The sequence below is a fragment of the Tamandua tetradactyla genome, chromosome 17 (assembly GCF_023851605.1).
Source record: "Tamandua tetradactyla isolate mTamTet1 chromosome 17, mTamTet1.pri, whole genome shotgun sequence".
NCBI classification, from domain to species: domain Eukaryota; kingdom Metazoa; phylum Chordata; class Mammalia; order Pilosa; family Myrmecophagidae; genus Tamandua; species Tamandua tetradactyla.
In genome coordinates this window covers 9,626,802-9,651,843 of record NC_135343.1, presented here as the reverse complement: position 1 = coordinate 9,651,843, position 25,042 = coordinate 9,626,802, and the positions used below count along the sequence as shown (strand labels likewise).

The 25,042-nt window shown below is 35.7% G+C and overlaps 1 protein-coding gene across 1 annotated transcript in view; it reads left to right on the top strand.

Moving 5' to 3' along the window:
- Nucleotides 1-14,626, top strand: part of HNRNPLL (heterogeneous nuclear ribonucleoprotein L like) — a 74,251-nt gene extending 59,625 nt beyond the window's left edge. Inside the window, exons 9-13 of the mRNA XM_077134027.1 lie at nucleotides 6,834-6,955; nucleotides 10,284-10,485; nucleotides 11,150-11,207; nucleotides 11,301-11,399; nucleotides 14,405-14,626. Of these exons, the coding sequence (XP_076990142.1) occupies nucleotides 6,834-6,955; nucleotides 10,284-10,485; nucleotides 11,150-11,207; nucleotides 11,301-11,399; nucleotides 14,405-14,460 (537 nt within the window). The 3' untranslated portion in view covers nucleotides 14,461-14,626. The remainder of the gene's footprint in view (nucleotides 1-6,833; nucleotides 6,956-10,283; nucleotides 10,486-11,149; nucleotides 11,208-11,300; nucleotides 11,400-14,404) is intronic.
- Nucleotides 14,627-25,042: the final 10,416 nt, after the last annotated feature.

Genomic DNA, 25,042 nt, shown 5'->3' with positions numbered 1-25,042 from the left:
GGTTCGATTCCCGGTACCTGCCCATGTTAAAAAGAAAAAAAAGATTGAAATCATACAAAACACTTTCTCAAGTCATAAAGGAATGAGGTTGGAAATCAATAATAGGCGGAGTGCCAGAAAATTCACAAATATGTGAAGGCTCAACAACACACTCTTAAACAACCAGTGGATCAAGGAAGAAATGTAAATATCTCGAGGTGAATGAAAATGAAAACACAACATATCAAAACTAATGGGATGCCGCAAAGGCAGTGCTAAGAGGGAAATTTATTGCCCTAAATGCCTATATCAAAAAAGAAGAAAGGGCAAAAATCGAGGAATTAACTGTTCACTTGGAAGAAGTAGAGAAAGAACAGCAAACTAACTCCAAAGCAAGCAAAAGAAAAGAAACAGCAAAGATTAGAGCAGAAATAAATGAAATTGAGAACATGAAAACAATTGAGAAAATCAATAAAACCAGAAACTGACTTTATGAGAAAATAAGACTGATCGACCCTTAGCAGGATTGACAAAAAGAAGAGAGAGGTTGCAAATAAATAAGATCAGAAATGAAAGAGGAGACATAACCACTGACACAGAAGTAAGGGAAGTAATGACAGGATACTATGAACAGCTTTATGCTAATAAATACAACAATGTAGATGAAATGGACAATTTCCTAGAAAGGTATGAACAACCAACTTTGACTCAAGAAGAAATAAACGACCTCAACAAACCAATCACCCATAAAGAAATGGAATCAGTCATTAACAAGCGTCCAAAAGAAAAATCCAGGACCAGATGCCTTCACATGTGAATTCTACCAAACATTCCAGAAAGAATTAGTACCATTCCTGCTCAAATTCTTCAAAAAAATTGGAGGGAAATCTACCTGACTCATTCTATGAAGCCAACATCACACTCATACCAAAGCCAGACAAAGATGTTACAAGAAAAGAAAACTACAGACCAATCTCTCTAATGAATATAGATGCAAAAATCCTCCAGGAAATTCTAGCAAATTGAATCCAGCAACACATTAAAAGAATGACCAAGTAGGATTCATCCCAGGTATGCAAGGATGATTCAACATTATATCAATTAATGTAATACACCATATCAACAAATCAAAGCAGAAAAACCACGTGATCATCTCGATTGATGCAGAAAAAGCATTTCACAAAATTCAACATCCTTTCCTGTTGAAAACACTTCAAAGGATAGGAATAGAAGGGAACTTCCTCAACTTGATAAAAGGAATATATGAAAAACCCACAGCTAATATCATCCTCAATGGGGAGAAACTGAAAACTTTTCCCCTAAGATCAGAACAAGACAAGGATGTCCACTGTCACCACTTTTATTCAACATTGTGTTGGAAGTTCTAGCCAGAGCAATTAGACAAGAAAAAGAAATACAAGGCATCAAAATTGGAAAGGAAGAAGTAAAACTCTCGCTGTTTGCAGATGATATGATATGTTGAGAACCCTGAAAACTCCACAGCAAAACTACTAGATCTAATAAACTAGTTCAGCAAAGTGTCAGGTTACAAGATCAACCCTCAAAAATCTGGAGTGTTTCTATACACTAGTAATGAACAGTCTGAGGGGGAATCAAGAAACGAATTCCATTTACAATTGCAACCAAAAGAATAAAATATTTAGGAATAAATTTAACTAAAGAAACAAAAGACCTATACAAAGAAAACTACAAGAAATTGTTCAAAGAAATCACAGAAGACCTAAATAGATGGAAGGGCGTACCGTGTTCATGGTTTGGAAGACTAAATATAGTTAATATGTCAATTCTACCTAAATTGATTTACAGATTCAATACAATACCAATTAATATCCCAACAACTTACTTTTCAGGTCTCACACTACCTGACTTTAAGGCATATTATGAAGCTACAGTGGTCAAAACAGCGTGGTACTGGCATAAACATAGATATATCGGCCATTGGAATCGAATAGAGTGTTCAGATATAGACCCTCTCATCTGTGGACAATTGATCTTTGATAGGGCAGTCAAGCCACCTCACCTGGGACAGAACAGTCTCTTCAATAAATGGTGCCTAGAGAACTGGATATCCATATGCAAAAGAATGAAAGAGGGCCCATATCTCACACCCTATACAAAAGTTAACTCAAAATGGATCAAAGACCTAAACATTAGATCTAACAGCATAAAACTGTTAGAAGAAAATGTAGGGAAATATCTTATAAATCTCCTACTTGGGGGTGGTTTTATAGACCTTCCACCCAAAGCAGGAGCATTGGAGAAATAAATAAATAAATGGGAGCTCCTCAAAATTAAACACTTTTGTGCATCAAAGAACTTCATCAAGAAAGTAAAAAAAACAGCCTACAGAATGGGAGACAATATTTGGAAACGACCTATCAGATAAAGGTCTAGGATGCAGAATTTATAAAGAGATTGTTCAACTCAACAACAAAAAAGACAGCCAATCCAATTATGAAATGGGAAAAAGACTTGAACAGATACTTCTCAGAAGAGGAAACACAAATGGCCAAAAGGCAATGAAGAGTTGCTCAACTTCCCTGGGCATTCGAGAAATGCAAATCAAAACGACAATGAGATATCATCTCACATCCACCAGAATGGCCATTATCAACAAAACAGAAAATGACAAGTGCTGGAGAGGATGTGGAGAAAGAAGCACACTTATCCACTGTTGGTGGGAATGTCAAATGGTGCAACCGCTATGGAAGGCAGTTTGGCGGTTCCTCAAAAAGCTGAATATATAATTGCCATATGACCCAGCAATACCATTGCTAGGTATCTACTCAACATGACGGCAAGGACACAAACAGACATTTGCACACCAGTGTTTATAGCAGCATTATTTACAATTGCAAAGACATGGAAACAGCCAAAATGTCCATCAACAGACGAGTGGCTAAACAAACTGTGGTATATACATACAATGAAATATTATGCAACTTTAAGACAGAATAAAGTTAAGAAGTATGTAACAACATGGACCTTGAGGACATTATGCTGAGTGAGATTAGCCAAAAACAAAAGGGCAAATACTGTATGGTCTCACTGATATGAACTGACATTAGTGAATAAACTTGGAATATTTCATTGGTAACAGAGACCATCAGGAGATAGAAATAGGGTAAAATATTGGGTAATTGGAGCTGAAGGGATACAGATTGTGCAACAGGACTGAATATGAGAACTCAGAAATGGACAGCACAATACTACCTAACTGTAAATCAATTGTGTTAAAACACTGAATGAAGCTGAATGTGAGAATGATAGAGGAAGGAGGGCTGGGGGCATAAATGAAATCAGAAAGAAAGACGATAAAGATTGAGGTGGTATAATCTAGGGGTAAGGGGTATGGTATGTATAATCTTTTTTTTTTCTGTTTCATTTTATTTCTTATTCTGTTGTCTTTTTATTTCTTTTTCTGAATTGATCTAAATGTTCTAAGAAATGATCATGATGCTGAATATGCCTCTATGTGATAATATTGTGAATTATAAATGTAGAACGGGATGACCATATGGTAAGAATGTTTTTGTTCGTTTGTTGTTAAATTTATTTTTAATTAATAAGTCTAAATAAAACCTAGATTTACTGAATGTCATTTGAGCACTTGTATTCTTTTTCACTCAGCATTTCCTCCAAAGTGATTTTTTTGTATCCCTTTTTCTTTCTTTTTTATTGTTTTTAAAAAATATTTTTGTTGAAAAATCTTCACATACATACAGTCCATACATGGTGTACAATCATTTGCTGTTAATATCATCACATAGTTGTGTATTCATCACCATGATTATTTTTAGAACATTTGCATCACTCCAGAAACAAATAAAAAGAAAAAAAGAAAAAACTCATGCATACCATACCCCTTATCCCTCCTTCTCATTGACCACTAGTATTTCAATCTATCCAACTTATTTTACTGCTTATCCCCCCCATTATTTATTTATTTTACCTTTTTTTTGGTTTGTTTTGTTTTTTTTTTTTGTTTTTTTGTTTTTTTTTTTTTTTAGAGAGAGGGAGGAAGGGAAGGAAAGACAGAAGGAAGGAAGGATGGAAGAAAGGGAAACATCTTTAAACATTTTCTTGTTTTATTGTATTTTGTTTGTTTGTTTGTTTTTTACATGGGCTGGGGCCGGGAATCGAACCGAGGTCCTCCGGCATGGCAGGCAAGCACTTTGCCCGCTAAGCCACCGCGGCCCGCCCTTACCTTTTTTTTTTTTTTATTCATCTATATTCCAAGGATCAAAGCTACTGGAACATAGCTCATCAATTTCAGGTGCTTCCTTCCACCCACTCCAATACCCCATAAACTAAAAAGAGATAGCCATATAATGCATAAGAATAACCTCCAGGATAACCTTTCGACTGAAATTTCTCAGCCACTGAAACTTTATTTTGTCTCATTTCTCTCTTTCCCTTTTGGTCAAGAAAGATTTCTCAGTCTCATGATGCTGGGTCCTGCCTCATCTTGGGAGTTCTGTCCCACCTTGCCAGGGAGATTTACACCCCTGGCAGTCATATCCCACATAGAGGGGAGGGCAGTGAGTTCACCTGCCAAGTTGGCTTAGAGAGAGAGAGAGAGACCGCATCTGAACAACAAAAGAGGTTCTCTGGGGGTGACTCTTAGGCTTAGCCTGTCCTTTGCAGCAATAAGTTTCATAGGAATGAACCCTAAGATCAAGGACTCAGCCTACTGATTTGTTTGTCCCTACTGTTTGTGAGAACATCAGAAATTCTCCAAATGGGAAAGTTGAATATTTCCTCCTTTCTCCCCAGTCCCCCAAGGGGACATTGCAAATACTTCTTTATTCACTGCCACATTACTCTGGGATACTAACCTGAGTTGTATCTCACTAACAATATCTCACTCCCTATTCAGGATTCCATGTATTTATGATGTTCAACTAACTGAAAATACTAGTTAATTTAGGTAATGCACCACCCTCAACTTAAATTTTTTCTCCAAATACACATCTTTCCTTTCCAAAGTGATTTTTAAATGATTCATTATGATACATTAAACTCAAACTATTATAATCCTTTAAAGATCTATATTGTTTCTTTAAAGATCTATATTGTTTTTTCCTAACTTTTTCGTTCTGAGATTTAGTGTACAGGAACTTCATATTTAACATAAATTTTGTCACTGTTAGATTTGTAGGTTGTTACTGAATTAAATCAAGGGAGAGGAATTTTGCCCTCAAGAAAACAGGTGATTTCAAATAAAGCAGAAAAATCTTGCTATGACTTAGTTAAGTTCAAGTTCAGGAGTAGTATAAAAATACTAAGATAACCTAGTAAAAATGAGTTACAATGATAAAATAAATGCTGTATTGCATCTGCTGTGTAAATATGTTTTTAGTGTTCCTGTGAGATTGACAAATAAATATGTTCAAGTGGTCACATATGTTGGTGATTATTTAGTAGCTACTGTTGATAGAGATTTTTCTAGGGTTAGGTGATATACCAGATTGGTATCATACTTTATTCCTTCTAACCCTTACAGAAAATGCTAAAGTTTGAATAATATGAGAGGATGAGTATGGCCTTTGCCTAAGAGATCATGAAAACTCATGAAGTATTGCCTATTTTTTAAATGGCCCCTACATTGCACTAGGCCTTCCCTGACCATGCTCTCTCAAGGCCATTTATTGTTATTTCTTAACAATATTTGTTTATTGCCATTATTAACAACACTCTGCAGAGTTTGTAATTATTATTTGTTTACTTTTAAATTTCTGACCTAACTACTAGAATACAAGCTTTAAGAAGACCATGTCTGTAGATGTTCACCATTAAATCCTCAGTACTGAGAGTAGAGAAGGGGCAGATCATGCTTAATGTGTACAAAATTTTTAATAAGATTGATTGTAAATGTTTGGAAATGTATAGAGGTGATGGTAGCACCGTACTGTAAGTGTAATTAACAGTGCTGAGTGTGAGTGTGGTTGAAAGGGGAAGTCCAGGCACATGTTTGTCACTAGAAGAAAAGCTAGAAGAAAAACATGGGGCTGTGTAACATAGAAAACCTGTTGTGGACGATGACTGTGGTTAATTGTACAAATATAAAAAAGTTCTTATATGAACTAGAACAAATGTACGTCACTATTACAAATTGTTATTGATAGGGTAGTATATGGGAAAAATACAATGCAAACGAAGGACTATAGTTAACAGTAACATTGTAATATTCTTTCCTTGTAGCAAAGGTATTATACTAAAACTAAGTGTCTATATAGGGGGTATAAGGGATACGGTGTTTTTTGTTTTGTTTTGTTTTTGAGCATTGAGAATGTCCTCAAATTGATCGTGGTGGTGAATACATAACTCTGTGATTGGGTCAAGAGCCATCCATTGTACACTTTAGATAGATGTATGGTATGTGAATAAAAATAAATAAACCATCAGTACCTAACACAAATGCTTGAAAATTATTAGGCTATTAATAAATAATTGTCAAGTGAATTTACATTGATGAGTCCTGCCAGATAGTTATCATTATCTTCCTTTTACTGGGTTTGTCTGTCGCTCAGAAAAGTTAAGTAAATTTCCCTAAATCAAGGAATTAATATGTAACACTGCAAGAATAAGCCTGTGCTTATTCTTATAAGTTAGCATTATAGTCTTATTATAGTTAGCATTATAGTCTTCCATTTTACTTTACTGAATTTTGGTAAGAGTTAAGTGTATCTCATAATACAGCAGAATAAAGTTAAGATTCTAGGTGAATCTTCTTTATTTGACATTAAGTGCTTAAATTATGCGGTCTTTAAAAAATACTGTTGCTGTAAAAGGGATTTAAATGGTCACTTTTTGGGATTTTGTATTCACAGGTAAAATTTATGAAGACCATCCCAGGTACAGCACTGGTAGAAATGGGAGATGAGTATGCTGTGGAAAGAGCTGTCACACACCTTAATAATGTCAAGTTATTTGGGAAAAGACTTAATGTTTGGTAATTATCTTAAGTGATAAATTAAAAAATAATATTTTATTCTTTTTAATCTTTTATTTTGATTATAGATATTTGGCTTCATAATATTTTTCCATTTTAAACATTATTATGAAATATATATATACAAAAAATCAATATATTTCAAAATATGTTGCAACAAATAGTTAGAGAACAGATTTCAGAATTTGGTATTGGTTACAGTTCCTTAATTTTTAGTTTTTCCTTCTAGCTGCTCTAAGACACTGGAGACTAAAAGAAATATTAATACAGTGATTCGCCATTCATATTCATTTGTGAAATCCTGTCTTCTTTTGTACAACTCCTCCTTCTCTTTTGATCTTTCTCTCAATCTTTAGAGGTATTTGGGCTATGCCTGTTATTCTAACTTTTTCATGTTGGAGAGGGGTGTCATTAATATGGGATGGGGGATGGAGCTAGTTGATGTTCTTGGAGAGGCTGGCCCCTCTAGATTTCAGGACTTATCTGGCCTAGGAACCCATTTGGACATTGTTGGTTTATGGAAAGAAATCTTTGTACCTGAAACTTTTGTAGCCCTAGGTGTTCTTTTGAGTTGACAGGAATGGTTTTGGATGGGGTTGAGCAAACTCTGGTAATTAGCAATATCTAGCTTAACAGTAGCCTCCAGAATAGCCTCTCGACTCTATTTGAACTCTCTTAGCCACTGATGTCTAATTTTGTTGCATTTTTTTTCTCCCTTTTGGTCAGGAAGGCGTTGTCAATCCCGCAGCGCCAGGGCCAGGCTCCTCCCTGGGAGTTATGTCCCACATCATCAGGGAGACTTTCATCCCTGGATGTTATGATCCACGTAGAGGGGGAAGGGAATTATTTACTTGCAGAGTTTGGCTTAGAGAGAGAGGCCACATCTGAGTAATAGAAGAGGTTTTCTGGAAGTAACTCTTATGCATAACTACAGGTAACTTAGCTTCTCCGCTCAGAAATAAGCTTTACAAGAGCAAGCTTTGAGATCAAGGGCTTGGCCTGTTGGCTTGGGAGTCCCTGATGTTTGAGACAGTATCAGAGGTTTCCCCAGTGGTAAAGCTTAATAGTTGCGCATTTTTTTCTCCTGTCTCTCAAGAGACTTTGCCAGTACTTTTTGATTATCAGCCCTCCATAGTCTGGGATGTATCCAATTATTATATTAACCTATATAGAATTACAAGCGCTCATTCCCATTCTGGGCTCCATGTGTTTGGGGTGTTTAAATGAGCTATCCACAGATGTTGAATTAGATTATATGCAGAAAATTTAGGTTTTGGACAACATAAGCCTCTCTTTCTTTGGTCTCATACAATTGGTGAAGTTCTAAAATACGGACAATGTCATCCATACCCCTGTATTCTGATTTACCTTAGTCCTGACCAGATTGATTTTATTCGTATCTCAAATTGAAACCTGATCTCTTTTTCAGTTTCTTTAACAGTTGTTGTATATGGCAGTGCTCACTTTCAGAGCTGCATAGCTGAGTCTTAGGTGTTACAGAAGTACCCAGAGTTTCAGGGAAATAACCAGCTTGTACACATATAGCTCAGAGTCTAGAAAAATGCGACTCAGACTAAGTGTGGTTGCTTTAAGACTTAGGATCTAGACTCCAATTTTCTTATAAGTATTTTCTGAAAGAGGCCATAGCATAATATCTTTTGTTTCTCGCTTATTTTGTACCACATATCATCCTCAAGGCTCATTCACCTTTGTCGCATGCCTCATGACTTTGTTCCTTTCTGTAGCTGCACAGTATTCCATCATATGTGTGCACCACAGTTCGCCATTCTGCTTCTCTGTCAGTGTATCCTTCAGCCACCTTCATCCATTGTGAATCATGTATAATGTCCACAGTCAACAATCCATGTTTCACATGATCTTCATTTAGTGTACAACCACTCTCAGTTTTAGACAATTTTCATTGCTCCAAAGAGAAAATAATCAATAAACACACCCATATCAAATAGAAAATCCAAACCTGTCTTTAATTCTTGTCTTACCCACTTCCCCCCAGTTATTTACCCCTGGTATTTCTGAGGTACTGTTGATGTCTTCCTGTTAACTACAGACCAATAAAAGTTTCCCCCCTAAATCCCTCTATTATTTACTCTTTGTACAAGATTCATACCTTTGAAGTAGTTTACACAAGAACTTACATTTATAGCATTAGTCGGTGAGATACATGGCTCTATTCAACCCCTTTCAATCATGTTCACTTTCAGTATGGCAGTATTACTGTACAGACCCTCTAATGAACTGCCTTCACTTCTGTCCATTACATTACATTTAAGTTCAGCCTTATCAGCTAACTGTTGACCCATCTCTAGCTTCTGTATGTCTCTAGGTCCCCCATATTCTATATTATAAGCTTCTGAGTTTACCTCAGAGTACAGGGGATGGAGGTTGGGCCAGGGCACAGGGTATGGTGTGTGTGGGCCCTAGAGGCGCAGCATGGCTTGCTTCCTTCTCCCTGCCTTCCTGTCAGTGTACTCCTGAGGGCTCTGGGCCTTTGTATGGAGTGGTAAACTCTGTGTACTAGCTGGATGGTCTCTATGAGCAGGGAAAGTAAGTTTACTTCCTTCCGTGTTCCCTAAGGGAGCTCTAGACTGTGCAGCTGAGGGCGCTGATATCGCAAGCCAGCTGTGGGAGCAGGCGCTTTGCCATGTGCAAGCTCTTGTCCCCAGTGGAGTCTTGATGGAGCACACCCACCCTGTTCTCTGCGTTTCAATTCCTCAGCTTTTTCATCTAGGACCTCCCTATATAGAGAAGAAGATCGTCTCAGGTCACTTGCACCCTGGAACTGCTGTTCTGTCAGTTTTTCACTTGTTCTGGGAGTAGGGGAGAACTAGGCAAGTCCTATTCTGCCATATTCCTTAAAGTCCTCTGGCTTCATAATATTTTTGTATTTATTTATTTATTATCTTAATTTTTAAAGTTTCTTTTTGGCTTCATAATATTTTAATATAATTGAGAGGATTAATAATATTAGCCTTCATACTGTCATGTTGGACAAAATATTAGGGATAAATATTTCAGATTTTTTTTTTACTAGTATCCCATTTTTAGTTTTAAGATCATAAACAACCTGTTAAAATGGACCAGTTTTTATGGTAAAGTTTTCTAAGATCAGCATATATTCAATAGATTTTCTTTCCAATGTTTATACTATGAGTATTGATTATAACTCTAAATACTATGTTTAAATAGCTACATATGCCCTTTTTTGTTAAGATTGATGCAGGAAAAATGTTAGCATTTTGACACTGACTACTTGCTGCTGTTTATTTAATTAGATATGTTCTTTATGTTTTTTCTTTCCAATATTTAGTGTGTCTAAACAGCATTCAGTTGTTCCAAGTCAAATATTTGAACTGGAGGATGGTACAAGTAGTTACAAGGATTTTGCAATGAGCAAAAATAATCGCTTTACTAGTGCTGGCCAGGCATCTAAGAATATAATCCAGCCACCTTCTTGTGTGCTCCATTATTATAATGTTCCATTGTGTGTCACAGAAGAGACCTTCACAAAGGTAGGCACCAAATTCTAAAATGCAAATGTATGTAGAATGTTGCCATTTACTATTTTTAAATATATCATATTTTAGCCTCATTTTAAATGCTTCTTGTTCTCTTTGTCTTCTGCTTTTGATGTTATTAGTATTTTGTTATTTATTCACCACTTTATAGTTCATTCTTTCACCATTGTATTTCTCCAGACTCCGTTCCTCATCAGTCTTTTGTTTCTGTCTCAATCCTTTTGAGAGAGTTAACATTAGAATGAGAAACTCTTACTCTTTACTCAAAAGTTCTTTTACCATGTTCTTAAACAAAAATTTATGTATCCCTAGCTCATTTCCTGACTGTAAGAAATGCTTCAGGGAAGAACTGATTTTCTGAAACTCCATTCTCTACCTGAGGTGCTAGATAAATATCATCAACTCTGGGAACACATATTTCAGTTACAAATCTGTGGTTTTATTGCTAAGCACTAAATTACTTATATAATTTATGGTATTTCACTATTTTTAAATTTATTTTTTTCATACAACTTGACATTAATCTTAATGCATATTTTGTTTAATTCATTCTTGCAAGATTGAAAACTTAAATCCTGCAATAAAGGTTACTTTCTGAAAAGAGTGACAATTTTATTGTGGCCATATCTTTAATAAATTTTTTGCATCCCTTTGGCAGTTGTGTAATGACCATGAAGTTCTTACATTCATCAAATATAAAGTGTTTGATGCAAAACGTAAGTGAACGTTACCTCTTTTAAGTTTTCTGGTTAAATGATGACAAGCAGTCAACAACTGGGTTTGTGTTTCTTTGTTTTATTTCGTTTTAGCTTCTGCCAAAACACTTTCTGGGCTATTAGAATGGGAATGCAAAACTGATGCAGTAGAAGCCCTTACAGCACTTAATCACTACCAGATAAGAGTTCCAAGTAAGTGAAATGGTTTATTTGTATTGTAATTATTCCATGGGCGTTACCTCCAGAAACGTTGAATGCAGTTTTTAGTATTATAAATATTATAAATATTAAAGATATAAAATAAGTAATATTAATTTTTTTAACTCAGAAAAGTTCAAAGGAAAAACAAAAGGCATATAATCTCGCAGTGCAAATAATCTTGTATTAATTATTCATTGCTGTGTAAAAAATTACCACCGAGTTTAGCAGTTTAAAACAGCAGACATTTATTATCTCACTGTTTTAAGGTTCAGTAATCTGGGTGCCATTTAGTGGGTGCTACTGACTCAGGATCTCTCATGGAAATTTCAGTTGTCTTAGTTTACCACATACTATGACAGATATCACTCAGTGGATTGGGTTAAACAGTGGGAATTGACTCACAATTTTGGAGGTTAGAGGCTTGCTTCCTCCTGGAGTCAGTAGTGTTCTCGTGCTGGCTTGCTCACAATCCTTGGGTTCCTTGTCTTTCCTGTCACATGGCACTGCCCTCTGTTTTTCTCTGCCGGTTCTATTGAATTTTAGATTCTCCCTATGGCCTTCTCTAACTCTGGCATCCAGTTTCTTTCTCATTATAAGGCTTCTGGTAGTCTGGGTTAAGACCCAACCTCATTCAGTTGGGCCACAACCTAAATAAATTCTTTAAGAGATCTTGCTTGTGAGGGTTTCACACCTGTAAGAATGTGGATCAAGAAGAAGAACATGTCTAAATAGAGGCACACAGTCAATTTACTATAGCAGTCAAGCTGTTGGCTGGGTCTGCAGTCATCTCAGGGCTTGACTAGGGAAAAATCCATTTCCATGCTAACTCTTGGTGGTACTTGGCAGGACTCATTTCCTTACCACATCAGGCTTTTCATGATAGCTGGCTTCCCACAAAGTGAATGACCCAAGACAGATGAGAGCAAGAAACCAAATTGGAAGCTACAATGTCTTTTATAGCCTAATACTGGAAATGACATCACTTATGCTATATTCTGGTACTTTGTGGGAGGAAACTACATAAGGGTGTGAGTATAGAAGCGGAGATCATTGGAGGTCATCTTGGAAACTGGCTTCCCCAATCCCTTTTGACCAGTTTAGGAGAAAGCAATACATGTAAATGGTTAGAAAACTCATAAAGTTACAAAATGAAAAGCTTTCTATGACTTCAGATTTTTTTTGTCTCCTCTTTTTCTTGTGTATATCTTCATTTAAAAAAATAATACAAAACTATATATACAGTGTTCTGTGCCTTGCTGTTTTCACTTAATATATCTTGGAACTATTTCTATATCAAAACATAGGAAGTTACTAATTTTTTTAAGCCTTTGCAGGGTTTTTATTAGTAGAGGTGTGCTATAGTTTACTTACCTGTATTCCTGCTGATGAACCACTGTCATTGTTTCCATTTGTTTTTTGTTACTGCAATGAACATCCTAATAGTTGCTGATTTTTAAAGGTCTGTTTGTAGGGCAGTTTCCTAGTAGTGGAGGGCATAAAGGTTTATATTTTGGTAATTTTTCTGTATTATTTTTTGGAAAGGTTGCACTAGTTTACATTCCCATCTAGCATGTTGTTCAACACACTTATCAACACTGAGTGTCGTCAAACCTTCAATTTTTACCAATACAGTAGATGAAAAATAGTATCCTGTTGTTTTGATTTGTATAAAATGAAATTGTCAGTCTATCTTCTCCACCCCATGCTGTCCTAAATTTGAATAGAAAGTGGCCTCTTATTTACTATGCAGAGGACTCTCAAGTATCTGACTTCTGAGACTTTGTGCTGTGTGATTTACTTTTATTCTAGATTTAAAGGGTATTAAAGCTACATTTTATAAAATAATAGGGGGAAAAACTATCATTTTATTGGGTAAAATGATGGGATAGTAGTTAACATAAAAACAAAAATGAACACTGGAATTTATGAGTGCCATAATATGTGGGATTTGCTTTAAAATATTCCAGCCTCTAAAACATTTGGAGGTTGGGAAGGTGAAACAAGATTGCCAAATGGTGATAATTATTGAAGGTGGGGTGATAGGTATTTGGGGGTCCATTATATTACTAATCAGTATCTTTGTGCATGTTTGAAAATCTTCTTAGTAAAAAAGCTAAAAATAAAATCTTTGGGTCACAAAGTAAATTAGGCTTAATTTTGGATAGAACATGTTTTCTAAAAGGCTTTAAAATTTCATGTATATTTGACAGATCTATTCTAACATAGTGTATGGATTGTAAGCTCCTTAGAGAAAGGGACAATTATTTATCTTTTTCTCCTCTGTAGTATCTTGCAATACTTGTTGGTGAATATGCTTTTTCCATTACAGTAATTTTTTTCCCCTGAGGAGCTATAACTTTTAATACTAAAGTTGTGGTACATTAAGGTACCACAATTGTTTCTTTTCTTTGGTTTCTCATATAATCAGTTGATGAACAGTTCTCTCTGCAGGCTCTGGAAAGTTACAAGAAAGGAAAATTTGTAAAATAGATATATTTTTGTAGAAAATACCAACACTTTTTTTTTTTTTTGCTAATTTCAAAATATATATGCCCTATTGATGATCTGAGATTACTAGAGCTCCTGGAACCTTTTAGGCTCATACTCCATTCTTGTCCTCCCTAGCAAACTGCATTTGAATTGGCTTTTATATAAAGTTACCATTGACAGTATTTTTTGCAAAATGAGCTTGTTGATGGCTGTAGTCCTGATTCTGATACTGTTTATCTTTGGTGATTAATTAATTCACTAACAATGAATGCTTTTTATATGCCAGATAATGTTTTAGAAGGGTAGGATGTGGTAATGAACAGTGTCCCTGCTTGGAATAGAATATACCTTTTAGTAGCTGTAACAAAAGTCATCTTTCCCCATACCTTACTTAGAAAGTTTCCTTCTTTATATTCCTGCTTCTAAAACTAATAAGAAAGTGAAATAATTCAAGGGGGTCTGAAAGTTTGAAGTGCATTATTAATTTTGTTTTTAAATTTTTACAGATGGTTCTAATCCCTACACATTGAAGCTTTGCTTTTCTACATCATCCCATTTATAAGAAGAGAAGAGCATGTTAGAATTTATGTTCACCTTTGTTTCAATTTAAAGTTACACTTCATTTAAAAATCTAAAGTGTTGAGCTAATGTTGCCTTGTTTATTTGATTTATCCTGCTCTGTAATAAACAGATTTTTGCCTCAAGTAAATTTGTTGTAAACTTTTAAATATTGAATTGTTTTCATTTAAAAATAGAATATCATAATGTAGACTATCTACAGCTTCATTGTAGATTATGCAAATACATGATTACCAACCTTATACTTTTTCTTCCACAGTGAAAGTATATTTGCATTCTTAATCTAATTATCTGCAAGTATTTTTCCATTATGTATGAGATTAATGCAGGTGAAAATATTGCATTTTAATATTATACAGTCCCTATTTATGTTTAGATGTTTAAGTATGTTGCAGTTATTCATGTTAAACCTAACTTGTATTTATTAAGTATTTTAATCAAGTTTGAGAATAACATTGCACATATTGAATTTTAAGTACTACAGATTTAGCTGATTTTATATTTCTGAAAGGCTAACCAACATATAGATACACTTGTACAGTATGCACTCAAATTTATTTAAATTGGTGAATTTTTTTTAAGTCATTGTCCATTTCTATTGACATGCCTCTGTTTCTAGTTGCAGTTTGGAGATTTTATAAAGTTACAACGAGTTAATGTGTTTATCTTCATTTGTTGCATGTGACTTAATTTTGAAAATGCATCTAATATTTGACATTGAGATTTTAATAGAAGTTATAATTATCAGTTCTTTTTTTAGATATAATCTGGGGTCCATGAATGGGGTTTAGGGAATCTGTAAACCCCCTTTGATTGTGTGTAGAATTTTGGGTATTTGCATTTTTATTTTTTACTCTTGGATCCATCAGTAATATATGTATTTTTCTATATGGTGCAAGGTTTAAGGATCTAATTTTATTTTTATTCCAAACAAATAGCTACTTGTCTCAGTTTCACTTATTAAACATTCTTTCTCCCACTAGATCTGTTTTTCTTATTGTTTTCAAAATAATATATCTCATATGTAGAGAAAAAAGATTTTAAGTCTAAAATACTATATAACACACTTGTTATCACAAGTTCACAGCTTTTTATGATAGAAATCTGGTGTAACCATTTTATTTTCATAAAAGAAGGAAGAATATATGTCATCTATTTAGAATAATTACAAAATCCATGAGCAATTTTGTGATCTTGAGACTTTTAAACAAATGTGCAGATAGAAGTTCCACTTAGGTCTTTTATAAAGGCTTTATTTTGAATTTTAACATTAAAAAGATAGTTTTCCTAGACTAAAATGAATTGGGGGTTAAAAAAAATTAAAGAGTAGAGCTGTTGAATAGAAAGGTTAGATTGAAACTAAACATACATTAACATTTATTTCCCCTTGAATTTTGACAGCAGTGGACTGCTGTCCCTTTAGCTCTTTAAAGATCTAGAAAATTTTTATTCAATCTAAAGGCATTTTATTTTAGACTCTTATGGGGCTCAGTCCATTAGGCCAAGGCTAACTTGTATGTGAACTATAAATTTATGATTGGGAATGTATGTTCCTTATGTGTTGCCAATTTAGCACTTATGTTTACCTAACTTTACAATAAACAAAGCATTTTCCCCCTGAAACTACTTTTCTACATGTGTTGCAAAATTGAAATGTCTTAATTAAAAAAAAAAGTGTGTGTGGGTTTATATAATGGTTGTCGCCTTTCATTCCACTCCTCTGAAAACTGTTACCCATTGTCAATCAGTATTACGGATTTTTTTGCATCTAAAATTTTAGGAAACAAAATTAGATAGTGGCAGGGCTTATTTAATGTAGAATTTGTTTTATATATTAGTATTTAAAACATTTTTTATTGTGAAACATAACATGCAGAAGTGATAGATTTCACCGTACATTTTAACAAGTGGTTATAAAACCACTTGGTATGGGTTACAGTTTCATAGTTTCAAGTATTTCCTTCTAGCTGCTCTAATATACTGGAGATTAAAAAGAAATATCAATATAATGTTTCAGTAGTCATACTCATTAAATCCTATCTTTTCTGTTACAACTCTTTCCTCTCATTTGATCCTTTTCTCAGTCTTTAAGAGATTTTTGGGCAATGACCATTCTCACTTCATGTTCAAAAGGAGTTTCGACAGTTTGGGATGGGGGATGGAACTGATTGATGCTCTTGAAGTGACTGCTACCTCTGGGTTTCAGGGCTTCTCTGGCATAGGAACAATCTGAAGGTTTTAGGTGAAACTGTTACCGATTCTCAGATAGAGCTCTGGGTATTCTTTAGGGTTTTCAGGAATACTGTTGGTTGGGGCATGACATACCATGGCAGTTTGCAATAAGGGTAACCTCCAGAATAGCTTCTTGATTATATTTGAAATCTGTTTGCCACTGAAACCTTATTTTGTTACATTTCTTTTTCCCCTTTGGTCAAGAAGGCGTTGTCAATCCCATGATGCCTAGCTGGCCAGGTTCATCCCTGAGAGTCATGTCATATGTTGCCAGGGAGACTTACTCCCCTGGAAATCATGTCCCACTTTGTAGGGAGAGTAATGAGTTTATTTGAGGAGTTGGGCTTAGAGAGAGGGCACATCTGAGCAACAAAAGAAGTTCTCTGAAAGTGACTCTTAGGCATAAGTATAGGTAGACTTAGCTTTCCTGATACAGAAATGAATATCATAAGGATAAGCCTCAAGATGGGAGACTTGGCCTATAAACTTAGGAGTCTCTAATGCTTGAGAGAATACCAGGAATTTCCCAGGTTGGGAAGTTTTAATAGTTCCACATTTTTTTCTCCAGTCCTCAAGGGACTTTGCAAATACTTTTTTATTATCTAGTCAATATATTCTGGAATGTATCAGGGTATTATATTAGCCATACCGAATTACAAGAGCTCATTCCCTATTCTAGGCTCCACAAGTTTAGGTTGTTTAAATGAACTGGCCAAACAGATTAAGTTAGATTTTGTATTACAGAAAATTTAAATTTTGGACAAAATTTAAAATCATCTCACACAGAGATGAAGTGCTAGAATACAGACACTATCATTCCTTACCCTGTATTTTGATTTACTGTAGTCCCTATCCAGATTAGTTTCAGTCATACCTGTAGTTGAAATCAGATCTCTTTTCAGTTTCTTTAATAGTTGCTGTATGGGGTAATGCTGATTGTTAAAGCTGTGCCGCAGAACTCCAACTCTCAGTCTTAGTTGGCACATAGGAACCCAAAGTTCCAGGGAAATACCAGATTATTCACATTGAGCACAGCATCTCAGAATTTAGAAATAACACTTAAAATCTAGGAATAAATGTGACTGCTGTACAAGCTTATGATCTCGGCCCTAATTTTCTTATAGGTATTTTCTACCTGAGACCACACAATATTTGCCTTTTGTTTCTGGCTTATTTTGCTCAACATAATGTCCTTGGGGATCATTCACCTTGTTGCATACCTCATGATTTCATTCCTTTCTGTAGCCATACAATATTCCTTCAAATGTATATACCACAGTTTGCCCTTCTGCTCCTCAGTCAATGTACCCTTTGGCCACCTCCATCCATTGGCTTTTGTGAATAATGGTACCATAAAGCAAGGTGCAAGTCACCTTCGAGTCACTGCTTTTTGTTCTTCCAAGTATAATCATAGTAACAGAATTGCCTAATCATGGCGACCTTGTATCTAGCCTCCTGTGGATCTACTACATTATTCTCTGAAGGGGCTGCCCCACTCTGCCATCCTGCCAACACTGAATAGGTATACCTCTCTACATTTTCTCTAGCACTTGAATCTTGTTTACTTAGAATCTGCAAATTTTGAGATAATATTCACATAGTATATTATCCAAAACATACAATCAGTGTCTCAGTTTCCTTACTTAGTTGAGCAATCATCATCACTGTCAATTTTTAGACAATTTTCATTGCTCCAAAGAGAAAAATAAAAGCTAGACCCACCCAAAGAGAAAACCCCAATCTCCCCTTAACTTTTTATCCTACTCCCAATTTTTTTTTTACCTATGATACTATGATACTAGTCAGGTATTCCTTTTAAAGCCCATAGCTTGCAGTAGATAGCTTTTCCTTTATACCCCTCATTTATAACTTATTGGTACGTCATATGTTTGAAGTAGTTCATGCAAGAATTTATAGTGCTAATCAGTGAGATAACGGTCTTTAACAACCCCTCTCAATCCTATTCACCTTCAGCATGGCACCGTTACTTATAATCCCACTAGCGAACTGCTATCACCTCTATCCATTCCCATATATTTAAGTTCAACCTCGTCAACAAGTCTGAATGTATTAGGTAACCGCTACCCTTTCTCCAACTTTTTCTATTTCTAGGCCCCCTATATTCTATGTTTTAAAGTCTTTGAGTTTAGGGCAGTGTGACTAAACTCTTCCACAACAGCTGTACCATTTTACATTCCTGTCAGCAGTAAATAAATATTCCAATTTCTCCACATCCTCTCCAGTATTTGTAGTTTCCTATTTGTTTAGTGACCTCTTATAGGTGTGAGGTGTTATCTCATTGTGATGTTGATCTGCAATTCCCTTATAGCTAATGAAGACGAAGATCTTTTCATGTGCTTTTCAGCCACTTGTAATATTATCTTTGGAAAAATGTCTATTCATATCTTTTGCCCATTTTATAATTGGGTTGTTTGTTCTTTTGTTGTTGAGTTGTAGGATTTCTTATATCAGCTTTTGAGGCACAGAAGCTTTTGTTTTGAGGATTTCCCATCCTTTATTTTTTTCTTTCATTGCTTGTGTTTTGAGTATAAAATCTAAGACGCTATTTACTATTACTAGGTCTTGAAGATGTTTCCCTGTATTTTCTTGTAGGAGTTTTTTGGCACTGGCTCTTAAGTCTGATCCATTTTGAGTTAATTTTTGTATCGGTGTGAGGTAGGGGTCTTCTTTGACTATGGATGTGAAAGAAGATACCAAAGAATGAGTACAGTCATTCCTTTGACTATGGATATCCAGTTTTCTCAGCCCCATTTATTGAAAAGACTATACTTTAATTCAAGAAGGGCTGATGGGTCTATAACATCTGTCAGCTGGGAATGCACATGGCTGGCGTCTGCTGGGATGTTGCTTCTGGACACCTCTGTCAGCCAGGAAGGCACATGGTGACATCTGTTAGCTTTCTCTCCCAATTTCTTGTTTCTAATACTTCCCTGGGAGCATTTCCTCCTGCATCTCCAAAGGTCTCTGGCTGTGTGGGCTCTGTCACTTCTGCTCTCCAAGCATCTTCACCTGCTCTTTGATTAGTTGTTCCAACTTTTGTGTCTCCTGTGTTTTAATTTGGTCATTTAGCTGTGCTGTATCTTCTTGCATCTTCATGTGCTTTGTGGTTTTCTGCTGACATGGCATTCGATTATCTTGATAAGTTTATTTTGAAAGTTGATTTCCCTCGCTTGTCTTAAGATTTTGTAGTTGCTTGGATTTGCATTGAAAGTCTCCTTTTGCCATTGGTTTGTCTGTAATTCCCCACCACACCAAGGTTGGGACCTCATGCAGGAGTTGCAACTTTAATTGAAGATCTGTTAAAAGCTAAGGAAAGGCAAGTGGCCGGAGTGCACTTTCCTTGTTTTCCCAGCAGATGGTGCTCTTGGACCACTTCTTCCCTTTCGGTCCCCGCTCTCCCTGACTGCATGAGGTGGCTGAGTAGGATCAAGACAAGGTGCAGGTCCAGTCAAGGGCTGTGGATCTCCACATGTGCTAAAAGCTGCCAACCCCGGGGCTGTGCATGGGCAGTGTGTACCTTGCTGTGAGTGCTCTGGGCCTCCATGTAGAAAGAATAGTGGTGGCAGGACCCAAAATGCCTCTTTTGCCAGCCAGTTGTCAGATGCACTCTATTCTGGGCCTCTCTCTTTCTGAGTCTCCACCAAAACCAGGTTTCCACAGTGTCCTGTCTCAGTGGTCGGGACAGTCACTGTGCCCGGCAGCAAGGTCTCTTTGTGAAGGTAAACCAAAACTGCTGGTTTCTGGTTTCCCACAGGGGAACTCCTTGCTGTGGAATGGAGAGGGAAGATCTCTCAAGCTGGTATAGAAGTGGGAGCGTGCTGCTCCTTTGCCACCTGCTCCAGCCTGTGCTTCGCAGCCTGCCCCAGGAGCAGTCACAACTGAGTAAACTCACCTCATATTCTCAATTGTAATTTCTCCACATTTTATCCTGGTCCTCCCTATATGATGTAGAAGTTCCTCTCTGGTTACTCATACCCTGAAACAGCTATTCTGGTTGTTTTCTGTCTTTTCTCTAGTTCTTTCAGAGTATAGGGGTGAACCCAGCCTTTCCTATTCCACCATCTTCAGTGTGGTACTGACTTCTGGATATAAGCTCTGTCTTAATGCTCTTTACCTGCCCGAAAGTAAAGTGAATTTCTCAGGAGTAAACGTGTTGGTAAGTCGGGCTTTGCTGTGGTCTGTGCAGTGGTGTGTCAACCTTATACTGCTGCTGTCATGGATATCTTTGATAGTTACTGCGGCACGGTGACTGTAATGTTGTTTGCTTTGGCAACACTCCCTCTTTCCATAAGCTTTGACAACATTCTTCCCCTGAGCCTATCATTCTGTTTTTAGGTGACATAAAAGATAAGATTTTAGAGCTGTGAAGGAATAAGTATTAGTTTTGAGTTTTGTTTGTTTATTTGTTTTTACATGGGCAGGGACCAGAAAATGAACCCAAGTCTCCAGGATGGCAGACAAGAACTCTGCCACTGAGCCACCGTTGCCTGCCCTGATTTTTTTTTTTTTAACTGAACCAGTTTCCCTACCCAAATACTATTAATTATTTGATAATAAATCTGCCAATCTGAGTAGTGGAATATGAGCTGCCTTTTAAAATCTTCACTTTCTTGCTGAGAATGTTACTCCACCAAATAAAAATATTTGCACTGGGCGGGCCACGGTGGCTCAGCAGGCAAGGATGCTTGCCTGCCATGCCAGAGGACCCGGGTTCGATTCCTGGTGCCTGCCCATGTAAAAAATAATAATAATAAAAAATATTTGCATTTACAGGAGACATGAGACATAGCAACATCGTAGTGATCTGGTTATCTGAATTATATTTCCTAGAACAGAACTGAGAGAAAAGGATGGAAATGACTAAATGGGGTCTGTTATGTTTCATGCTTATTTACATTGCTGTCTGCAGGGACAGACAGGTTTCTAGGTAACAGCTTTTCATAGTTATCAGTGATATTTGAATTTTTGCTGAAGTAAAGGAATTGTAAATATAAAACATTCTTCTATAATTAGGACTCTAAAGCACACAGGGGCTCTGCTTCACTTTAAAAATTAAATAGATTAAGAAAAAAATCAGTAGGTGACAGAAATCCTCCTAACAGAACTGCAGTAACCTTCCTGTCTCAAGAGACTTTCAGTCCATGGTAGCAAGAAGAGGAGGAAGCCTTTTCGTTCTCTGTACCACTGGTTTGCTGTGGTGTTCTGCCATTTAATAGAAAAACAAAAAGTATGTTACAAGATGAAATGAAACAAAAAATTTAGACTCAGAGGTCTGACCCTTTATGTTTTACTCCTCTACCGTTTTTTGTGTGTTTTTTACTGTGATGATTTCCAAAGAGTAAGTGAATGTGTGAACATGACTCCTGTTTAAGGCAAAGAAGTTATTTGGGATCTTAAATCTAAATGACATTTAACCCATGGTGTCATTGCTTTTTCTTAAAACCTAGCATTCCACCAAATTGACTTCACTTGTTGGTTAAAACCTGGTATATTTTAGTTTAGCGAATTACCTTCCTAGGGAACTCAGTTTTAAAATGCTTTGAACTTGAATAAATAAAGTGGACTTTGTTTTACTAGTAAAAGCTGCTTCTATATAAAGCCTTTCATCTGAGGGAACACTTTTAAAATTCTCTTAGTTTTAACTTAAGATTGAGGAATTTAGTAATGTTGGATATTGGTGCTCCTCTACCCTCCTCAGTAAACCCTCCCCTGTTTTGTAGCAGTAATCAAGGTCTGTGTGGGTCTGATTGACTTGTCCCATCCTTCTAGCCCAGTGGCTCTTGATAATACTTTTATTAAAAGTATTTAAAAGTTCCTTAAGGACATACTACTCCTTAAGGAGACATTTTGACAGTTTGTAGGGAGGGGTGTTTTTTTTTCACAGTGTTTGAGGGATACTATGACTATTTGGTAGACAGGAACCAAGAAGAATGATCTTTTATCTTAAATGACTTTTCACTGTTCCATCAGGTATTCATATAGGTAAAGAACTTATTTATAATGATTTGGTCCTAGAACCTAACTCTGTTTTGTATATATAAACATGAGTGTTTTTGTGTAGCTTTAATATATAGTACACTGCATTTTTTAGAAATACAAATACCTTGTAAATTAAGGAAAGATAACTTTTGCTTGGAACCTTTCCAGGAGCTGTTCACCATTTGAGAAATTATATCATTGAAATGGTATTTGAGTTGCCTTTACAACATATCAGCATCCATCTTCATTTAGAGCCATCTCTTTTTGGCTTCTTTTACAGCCACACATAAGCATTTACACATCACAATGTACATTTTTAAATTTCTCCCCTATATTACAATTAGGCTTTATTTTCCTTTTCTTCAAATCACACACACACACACACACACACACACACACACACACGTATGTATGTGTATGTGTATATATATATATGTATATATACCTAGATAATATCTCTACCTACATTTACCTCACCTTTAGCTAGTGGTTTATTTTAATACACAAACAAAATAGTCAAATGAAAAAAGCTCTGAGAATATTTTTAAACCTGAAATATTGTTGTCTTATTGCTAGTTGTAGTCTTAAATCCATCCTATTTTCTCACTTTTAATCTTTTGTCATAAGTACTACCACAACTTTAAAATGTACAATATTTCTGGACACTCGTGCACTGAAAGAATACTCTGGATTTGTAAGTGATCATTTTCTTTTTAAGAGTGAAAGCTTATACATACACAACTTAAAAATCCTGTCTGCTTTTCTATCTTAAATCCTTTTATCTTAAATCATACAGATCTGTCAGTTGAATTAAGTCATAGAAATCACTGAATTATAGTGGCAATTCCTGATTTGGAAACTTACGTAGCCTCCATGTGGTGTGACAGTACTTAGGTAGGCTAAATTGCTGAACAATCTTAAAATATTTGTTTTGAGATGATTTGATAATTTGGTTATCATTTCTTGAGGTCCCCCAACCCATCCCCAGTAATAGCGAGAGAAATCAAGAAACAATGTTAGTATCTTTTGGGGAATAGTTATGGTTTATCGAGAGCCTGGGAAATAATCCCGTAAATACTGGAAAAGTTATAATCGTTACCATAATTTTACTGTAGTTTATTAGGTGCCTAAATACCAGTGGACTGTAAAACTTCATGGTAATTTATGACTGCAAAACTTAGGTTATTAAGATGATTTCTGATGGACTGCTGTTGCACTACAGGCCCAGTGGTGAGGGAAACCTTTCCCATGGACAGAGTTTGGGCTGTGAGCCTAGCCATCCACTTTTTGTATACACCTGGAAACATTGCAATATTGATGTCTTAACAATATTAAGTTTTCCAGCCCATGAACATGGTATAGTTGTCCATTTGTTTCAGTCATTATTTCCTTTCAGTAATATTTTGTGGTTTTCATTGTATGTCTTTTACATATTTTGTCAGATTTATTCTTTATATATTTTTTGTTTTTTGCAAATGTTATTTTAATTTCAATTTGATAGCTCATTGCTAATATATAGAAATCAATTGGTTTTTGCTCTGTATATTGATTTAAATTTTGCCATCACACTAAATTCACTGATTTATTCTAGTATTTTTTACAGATTCCATTGGATATCCTATATAGATGACCATGTTATCTGCAGATAAAGATACTTTATTTCCTCTTAAAAAAAAAAGATGATTTTTGGATGTGGTTTATTTAAGATATTGTTTTCTTAGGAGATTAGGACAAGGGAAAAGACAAGGTAGATGAGCCCTGTGAGTACTTGTAATATTTAGCAGTAGTTCTCAACCTTAGTTCCGTGTTAGAATCAGGTGGGGAATTTTTAAAAAGTGCTGATACCCTGGATCCGTTGTGCAAATTCCATCTTAATTGGTCTCTCTCACTCTCTCTCACATAGTCAAAGCAAATTATACAATGATTCCCATTTGGAGTTTAATTTATGATTTTATGATGTCACAAAGCATGAATATGACCAAAAATGGTTATTTTTTATATAACTTAGAGATATAAAAGAAAAATGACAGCTTGAACCAAGAAGTTTTTCAGCTTTTACAAAAATCATTCTAGAAATATTACTTGCAGCCATTTGGCTTCTTGGACATTTAACTCACTTATTCACCCAGTATATATTGTGTGCACACAGTGTGCCAGACTGTACAAGTTTGGGCAAACTGTTAGAATAAAAGAAGGCAACAAAAAGATGGCAAAGACATTTTTCCAGATCTGAGGCAAAAGACTGTCCTAAATACGTAGAGTAATATAACCTAAGTCTGTTTTGGATTTTATGGATTCTACCCTAAAATGAGGTAAATGAATGATTACCACTG